The 8,483-nt window shown below is 44.9% G+C and overlaps 1 protein-coding gene and 1 long non-coding RNA gene across 4 annotated transcripts in view; one reads left to right on the top strand and one right to left on the bottom strand.

Annotated features, from left to right (window-relative positions):
• The window catches only part of LOC125978224 (uncharacterized), a 2,075-nt gene extending 1,866 nt beyond the window's left edge, over window positions 1-209 (bottom strand). The window contains exon 1 of the long non-coding RNA XR_007484934.2: window positions 165-209. This is a non-coding gene — a long non-coding RNA (uncharacterized lncRNA). The remainder of the gene's footprint in view (window positions 1-164) is intronic.
• Window positions 210-1,306: 1,097 nt separating this feature from the next.
• LOC125978202 (pro-neuregulin-3, membrane-bound isoform) overlaps window positions 1,307-8,483 on the top strand; it is a 158,044-nt gene continuing 150,867 nt past the window's right edge. Inside the window, exons 1-2 of one of the 3 annotated variants that reach the window (XM_049735355.1) lie at window positions 2,944-3,092; window positions 4,932-5,043. In XM_049735355.1, coding sequence (XP_049591312.1) covers window positions 5,013-5,043 — 31 coding nt within the window. In that variant the 5' untranslated portion in view covers window positions 2,944-3,092; window positions 4,932-5,012. Of the gene's footprint in view, window positions 3,093-4,931; window positions 5,044-8,483 lie in introns of all 3 variants that reach the window. The other 2 variants (XR_007484927.2, XM_049735354.2) reach the window with 2 other exon arrangements.

Raw genomic sequence — 8,483 nt, 5'->3', positions numbered from 1 at the left:
CGGATAGCATACATATTTACATGGATTGACATTTTAAAATGATGCATTTCGAGCATCCTGCGCTAGGGAATTTTGTTTATAGTTGTACTATGTTCATTTTGTTTTCGCTTGTCAATTATTTTACTGGTTCTTTTATCAGAAACAAGATATTTAGGTTGCATTACCTGACATGTTTCGACTTGTTCTTCCGCCTTCATCAGAGTTGAATGATTAAGGCGGAAGTACAAGCCGAAACATGTCAGGTAATGCAGGTAATGCAACCTAAATATCTTGTTTGTGATAAAAGAACCAGTAAAAGAATTTTGTTTATGTTGGTAATTTGTTTGTTTAAGATTGATTGTCACGAGCGTGACAGCAGCTGCCCTTTTAGTCAGACGACCTTGTACTATATGCTGCGTTCTGTCTACTCAAGTATCTGTTTTTTCACCCTAGTGTACTATATCGAACATTCCATTCCAAGTCATCAATTGTATGTTTGCGATGGCCAAGCAGCTCAAAGCATTGTTTTCATGTCTTTCCTCCTGCTTGGTTATTGATAGTCACATACTATGCAGATGTAGCTTTTATTTTGAAACACAAACTCACTGTGGAGCGAAACTTCCCAGGTGCCATTGTGGGACACCGTAGCAAGTAACTGACAGAAGTGGGATGGTTGAGTCATATAAGTTGGACATGTTTAATATCACTGTGACTCCATATGCAGCTTTCACTTTCATTCCGGCACGGTACCCCAGATAGAATGAAACTGCCTTGGTGTCACCCTGGGATAGTCTAGCACCTCTCAGATGAGAAATGACTCAATGTTATTAGGGGTGGTCTTTTAAAGTCACAGTTAACAAGAGTCATGTCATCTTTCACATAGCTGGTCATCTGAAATGCTAAACACAGCCTGCACTCACTACAGTCACATTTGCAGATTTAGCTTTTATTCTGAAATGATACCATCCACCCATTATCCGAGCCGCTTATTCTCACGAGGGTCGCAGGCTGAAATGATACTGCAGAGTATAATTAAACTTCTTGGATGCCATCCGGGGATAGGCTCTCTCCTGTCAGCTGTGATGTGAAATGACTTAGTGTTATAAAGTGCATTATTTTTAAAGTCACGGTTAACGAGAGGTTTCAACCAGTTTTTCATCCGAAATGCCAAACACCGATTTTACCCCACCACCCCACCCCCATCCGTCTTTCTCAATTATTCCAATCCATCGTCATGCTCTATTTGTTTATTATTTTCATCCATTGGGCGTTTTCTTGCCTGCTGACAGAGGCAGGCACATTTCCAAGCTCCATCCAGCAGGTGCAGCTTCCCTCTCTCGGCCACGCTCTCTCTCGCTCTCTCGACCACTCTCACAATCCTCCCTCCTCCCTTCCGCCGTCCTCCCTCTTCTCATTTGTCCTCTGCCTCTCCGGGCGGTAGCTGCGCGCGTGCTCACCAGCATCTCGGCCATCGGACCCATCTTCAGATGTCGCTAGCCTCCCCGGGGTGACGGCGAGGGCCGCTCGGGTGGTGTGAAGAGACAGAGGGTCTGGTAATCTCGAGACTGGATTTCTCTTTCTTTGGGGTTATTTTGTCTTTGGAATTTCATCTGTGCCGGAATGTTTCCACTGGATCACTCGGCATACGGGAGGGAAATGTGATCCAAAGCTGGCTGCGCAAAGGAAGCGGGATCATGCGTTGCTTTAGCGGATTAATCCGCCCTGTGATAGCGCTGCGTGACAACACCCCCCTCGCCCCCCCCTCCATCCCGCTGCCCTTCTCTTCCTCCTCTTCCTCCTCCTGCCGCCGCTTCTGCACTCTGAATTGTTGCTTTTGTGTGTCGGCACAAACGCCGAAATCAACTGTCACGAGGGCTTAAAACAAAAGATAAAATATATAGAGACAGAATCAAAGCAGAAGCAAGAATTCTGGCACAGTCGACATCCCAAGGGAGACAGAATTTAGGTGCGGTGGGACTCTGCCAGGGCAAAAGCTGCTGGATCATCCTGCATCTGGGAATTTCATATTTTCCTGCACTCACACGCTAGGACATGGTGAGGCGGACGCGTGCAGGCTAAATAGGAATTAGGTTTGGATGTTTTCTTTTTTTTTTTTTTTTTTTGCTGCAGCGCCGCACTCTCATGCACGGATACAGAACCTTTCCACCCTTCCCTCTGCTCCTGTGTTGTCGTCTTCTCTCCTTTCTTTCCTTCCACTTCAAGTTGAGAGTCGGTTGGGACTCGAAGGCAGACTAATCGTCCGATTGTCTGACTACACCTACTCTCCATGCATGTCCCTCTTGTCCTATTGGCCTTCTCTGTGTGTGGATTATTTGTGTATTTCGTCGTCTCCACCTTGGTCCGGAACATTTATGACACATGCCGAGCACAGGATTAACCCCTATTGAGCCATAAAGAAAGGCCCGGAAGGATGAGCGAGTGTTCCAGGGCCACCGCAACAGGTGCAGTAATCCTGGAGGAACCGGAGCCGTTAGGGACCTCGGGTGCCTCTGGGGCCCGCGGTGAGGGCCCGGCGCGAAACCGGGGCCCTTTGGGGTGTGCCCTGTGGCCCCGCCAGCAGACATGGCTCTGCGTGGTTCCGCTCCTCATCGGATTCATCGGGTTGGGTTTGAGTCTGATGCTCCTCAAGTGGATTGTGGTCGGGACTGTGCGGGATTATGTACCGACAGACCTGGTCGATGCCAACCGGATAGGACAGGACCCCATCTTCCTCTCAAAGCCCAGCGGGATTCCCAAAGGGCCTGAGACTACTACCACCACCACCACGGCCACAAACACTCCTATGGCTGACTACAAGCCTAAAACTGTAACTGTTGGAAGAGGTAGAACTCGATCCACCGAGACCTCCACGGCTAACCCAAGAACAAGCGGGGCCTCGGGTAGCCTGGCGACCCCCCGCAATCACGGAAATCGTAACGGACGCGTTCCGATGGGTTTCACCACACCGCCTTGGACCACCCTGAGAACGTCCAGTCCGTCTCCATCTAATCCTACCGTGCTACACGACTCCACACAGATGTGGACTTCGGAACATACCACCACAGGGGCCACCACCACCACAGCAGCCCACAGGCACGGCCACCACAAAACACGTAAGTCTCGCTGGTTCCGCAGGAACTCCAAAAACACTGCTCATCATGAAAGGAGTGATAACTTGAGGATTGTTTTCAATGTCACAATGTATTGTTTATTTAGATCTTAATGAAACATCCTGTGTATTATCCTCAGAGAGCTTTGTAGCTGACAGCAGGTTAACAATTGACTGTGGTTTTCACTCTGAAAACAGAGGTAATGACACGTTTACGGTTCCATTTTAACAGAGTTGAATTAAACATCATGCATGCCATTGTGAGATTCTTTGGTACCTGACTCAAGTAAAAAAAAGTGTGTGATATCAGGCTTCTTTTCATAAATTAATAATGTTCAGATTTACAGGTTATTGAAGGCTGTTCATCTGAAATGCTGCATACGATTTGCATGAAACTTACTGGATGCCATCCCGGGATCTCTTACCTGTCACAAATGGAGTAGTCGAGCAATACCAGGGGGGTTGTGTTTTACATTGTTGTCAATTTGCAGTGAAATGACACTCACGTTGAAAGATTTCAGGGGTTTTGTTCTGAAAATTTACATTCCGCCATAGGGACGCTTCTTGGGTACCCTTCTGGGATTATCTAGTACCTGACAAAAGTGATGTAAGAGGTATACTTTTTCACATTTCAAAAAGCAGTTAGTCTGAAATGCTTCTTATGATTTGCTTGAAACTTCCTGGGTGCCGTCCTAGGATTGTCTATCACCTGACAGAAGTCGAATGATTGAATGATATCTTAAATGCCTCTCTGAATATTAATGAGAGGTTGCTTGAACCTTTGACTACTCCACAGTGAGGAACGACATTGTTGATACAATTGCCTTTATTGATCGAGTTGATTATTATGCAACGTGGTTGTTGATCTGATGATGAGCTAACATTTATTTACAATCCCTGCTTTGAAAGTGTGCCATTCCCAAAGACGGCGACCCGGCCAGTCGCGAGCAATAACGTCGACAAGCGCCGCGAGGCCACCTGGACCAGCATGAACACTCCCAAATCTATCTGGATGTTGTGGATGTTTACACTGGACGCTGGAGGCTTAGCATGGTGTGACATCACAGAAGCAGAGTCGGGCAAATGTCTTGCTTCATGCAATTTAAATCAAGCTTTAAGGGCATTTGACACCAATCAATTTAATTAAATATAATTTGACGTATCAATTTAGAGAACCCCTCAGAATTTCATCTCGTATGAGATTATTGGTGGTAGCTATGCTGTTTTCACCATGGACAGTTTGAGAGTGCAGTTTAGTTTGTGCCCATTTTGAAGTGTGCCAATCTTTAGAAAGTCAGGCCTTAGTTCCCCGAGTCCTGAAAGCTTGGGTGTGGTGGGGACACCTCAGAATCCCCCCCAGCCAAAGTGCTGCTTTTTGATGTGCTTTATTGCTCTGATAAATTTGGCGTCAGCGTTGTTGATGGTCTCTTAACTAAATTAACTAAGCTCATTAACGCTAATTCCACCACGGCTGTCTGTGATGGAGAGCAGCACACATTAGCCGAGACAATGTGAGGGTGGGGTTGACTGGGGGCACGCGGCTGGGTGCAGCAGGAAGTGTCTCGGCTTTAGTTACCTTTTTGTCCTTTGAGCGCCTGGCCATGTGCTCAAAGTAAACAAGGCCCTGAGTCTGCTGTCGTTGCTCGTTTTAAAGGATTGCAACCTTTGGTATTTTTGAGGGTCGAGAATCACGCACCACTGCAATCAGGGCAAATTTGTGCCTAATTGAAAAAAAATAGTATTAGTGTTGTGTTATGTGGAATGTGAAGAGATTATACGGCTCTTCTTCTTTGTCTCCGCTTGGGAATCTGACTGCAACTTGATGCACTTGACACCCCATCAGGAAACCTTTGGAAACGCAAGCAGCTGACACCAGCGAGGGTTTAGTGTGAAGACACAGTTGAGGTGATGCAGAACCATTTACATGTCACGGACCAGTTTCATGCTTTTTAGAGGTATGTGTGTTGATACGTGCTATTTATTTATTTATTTATTTATTTATTTATTTATTTATTTATTTATTTATTGTAACATCCATATTTCCCTTCTAGGGATTAACAAAGGTTATTTTATTGTGTCCTACACCAAAAAACGTAATGTGATTGTGTGTTATTCAATTTGAAAATAATTTTAATACAAACCAATTTATCATGTAACAAAAAATTTATCCACAAAAGAATTGGCAAATTTTCATCAAAATTGTAATTGTAAATGTAATTGAAAATTAAAGCATGTTATATCTCTACATAACATTTATCTTTGGAACAGTGAATGCTTATGTTTGGAATAAAAAGAGTAAGTGTTGCTGTCGGTCGCAGAACATGTGCTCCCATGATAGTAAAGACTTCAATTCATGGAGTCAACGTAAATGTTCGATTTGAGCCATGCAAGTTCCCCCCAAATACTTGTTGAAGCACACACGAGTTTGACAGCCTGTTAATCAGTTCTTCATTGCACATGTGCGGAACACATCATCAAATGTTTCATTGATTTCAAGAAAAAATGAGTGCAACGAGGAAGGAGCATCTTTTGGTGTTTTAGTTAATGACTGTATTTTCTGCCTACGTTGCCGCCTCCTCCTTGCCTTGTTTCGTCTTGGTTTCAAATCTTGTTATGTACACTAGCTATTGATCGGCATTGCCGCAGCAATCGATGACGCACTGACGCCACAAACGATTCCTCCTCCGTGATAAATGTCTCCCTCTTTCAGTGCCGCATGTTGAGAACATCGCCTCAACGTAAGTGCCGGCTGGGTTTTCCCCCAGTTGGAGGGAGTGGGGGGGGGAACAGGGTCAATATAAGGTCACACATGCTGACCAAATAAAGGTCAGATCATTACAACTTGACGACTCTTCCTGATTGGACACACAGTGGACATTATTAATTCTCTCCATGCAGGGGAGAGTTGTTTCTCACCATGGACTCCATTTAAATACCTTTATTTTGCACGCCTTCAAACCGGCTCAATAAAACAGATAAACAGAAATAAAACAGCTTAACCAGGGCTGGGCTGATCAAAATCTTTATTTTTTATTGTCCGGACACTGACGCGACGTGTTTGGTCAGCGCAGCGCATGTAGTCAGTTGGAAATGACTAATATTAATTTCACTAACGAGTGTGACAGCTCACTTCAAAACCAAGGCACAAATCAGCTCACGTCACAATCGAAGGGGCGTTTGGGAATTTGTCCCGGGCCAAAGTCAGGAATTAAACGTAAATGATGTCTTAAGCCGCAATCCACAGAGAGCAGGAGAAGGAACGCCGACGTGGTTGTCTGTAGCACAATCCCCAACAGCCAGTTGCATAATGGCAGGACTCGCGGTCAGAGGCGGAAAGGAAGGCTGATTCGATTCACGAGGTCATGTCATAGCATTTCACATGTAACCTTCATTGGCGGCGTGCAGCAGTAAATAAACTGTCGTTTGGCCAGCACTCATCAAAATGCAGTTTTTCCTAAAACAAGTTCTCCAAAAATTGATTATCATAGGAAGTAATTCATTAGTTGTGGGTTAAATGTTGAATCTGTACTGTAGCTCTATTTGGATACTCGCCACCATTGCGATATAAGGGACATAATGTTGGAAGGACCACTAATCAATTTTTTTCTGAATACGTAGTGAGGCTTGTTTTTGTGCATACAAATGTGTATATTTTCCCTTGATAAGAAGCAGGACGCTCACCGGCCACTAATTGGAAAAAATGTTGAACCAAAAATGTCATTTAAAAGTGCTGTCGCGTGTTCTAAAGTTGCAGCGGCAAGGTGCTCTTTTTGTGGGGCCGATAATGAAAAATTCCATAGATTCCTCCACGGAAGACTTTCTACCCCTCGCCAGATAATTAGAAAGATGGGAACAAATGGTATCATTTTTATTAGTAGGTGGAGAAATGGGAGCCATTCATCAAGATCCTTTCAGTTATTAATTAATCCTTTTTGAAAAAAAGAGAGTGCCACTTGTGGTGAGTGCACATGAAAACCATAAAGGCGGCTTGATAGATATCCTTGGGAAAATGTCACTCCTCCTCTTGGTGAGGAAGAAAAGTAAAGTTGTGCTTTGAAATGCTGTTGCTGGCTTGTACCTTGCGCTACCACCCACATGCCGATTTGATTAGCCAAGGCCATCATTTTCACATTAATGCCCATTAAACAGGGAATGTATGCGGCACTGCCGAACGGCTGCGTCGGCTTTGCCGCCTGCTTTCATTAAGTGCCAAATAAGCAACCATCTGTGGCTCGGGTGGCCCACCGAAGACACGCCGGTGTCCGGGTAAACTGAACCAGTTTGCCGTTTCGTGCCTCATTCTGAGACAATATGAACCTTTGGTTTCGAGTTCTTATTGACGGCACATGAAAGCCGAGGTGGTAAGTAACATTTTTATTCTGGAATTTACAGCGGATCTGGGGAATTATTTGCTGTCTCGGTCGATTCGTCACACTCATTGTCATTTCCGCGGCTTTGTTTATAAAGAATGACTCAAATTCGTTCAGATTAATTTTTACCATTTTGGGCTTGAAAATGGCCGTGTCCAGAAAAGGCCTTTAGCGATGGTTGTCGGCTTGTTGTCGGCGAAAAATCACCGGGGTCTCTCCAGATTGTGTTTTGCCAGCGTCAGGCTAGTTCCCGGATAGTTGCATCAATGCACGATGTCACCACTTCCTCCAGATCGTGAAAGCCGGCATGTGGATCTGGGCTGTGATTTTAAATGCCTCGTATGTGTTCCGGGTCAAAGCTTGTAAGTGTTTGTTGATTTAAGTGCATATACGCGTGTTTAAGTCGTGCTGCTTTATTCATCATCCTCATGCAAAATAGATGATTTTGCATGTGTCACATTGGAATAGGGTTTGTTTGGCTAGTGCCCTGCATACGTGTTCTTGCTCTCCATAACAAACCTCTCGGCATGTGCACACAAAATCGAATTGAATTTTAATGCAGGAAAATAAACACTCAGTGATGACATGATAAAAGTGAATATGGGATGTAGTCGTTTTCTTCCTCTTCTTTTAGCACTCCTATTGGAATCAGCGTCGCCTTTCGTGCGATGGTAGAGGATTATACTTCCGGAATATTTGAGTGTGATTTTGTAGGAGTACAAGGACCTTTCATGTGCTGGCCTTGAAATTGGATCTTGGAGTGATGCTTTAACACTACTCTGTCTGAAACAGTGTCAATATCCAAACACGCTGTGTCCCGCAAAGGTCGACTTTGGCGGCCAACACAACGGGACCTCCAGTGTGCCTTGACCACGCATCGGTGTCCGAACTCACGCGGCCTTCGAATCTCAGTTTCCAAACTGTCCTTTGTTTCCATGGAGATGGATCATGGGCAAAGGCTGGTTCGAAACACACTTTCCTAGCCTGCGTTACTCCTCTTGTTTCCACCTCACTCTTCTTCTACA

The sequence above is a fragment of the Syngnathus scovelli genome, chromosome 12 (genome assembly GCF_024217435.2).
Source record: "Syngnathus scovelli strain Florida chromosome 12, RoL_Ssco_1.2, whole genome shotgun sequence".
NCBI lineage: Eukaryota > Metazoa > Chordata > Actinopteri > Syngnathiformes > Syngnathidae > Syngnathus > Syngnathus scovelli.
The sequence above is the reverse complement of the archived record's forward strand: the minus strand, read 5'-3'. Positions and strand labels throughout refer to the sequence as shown.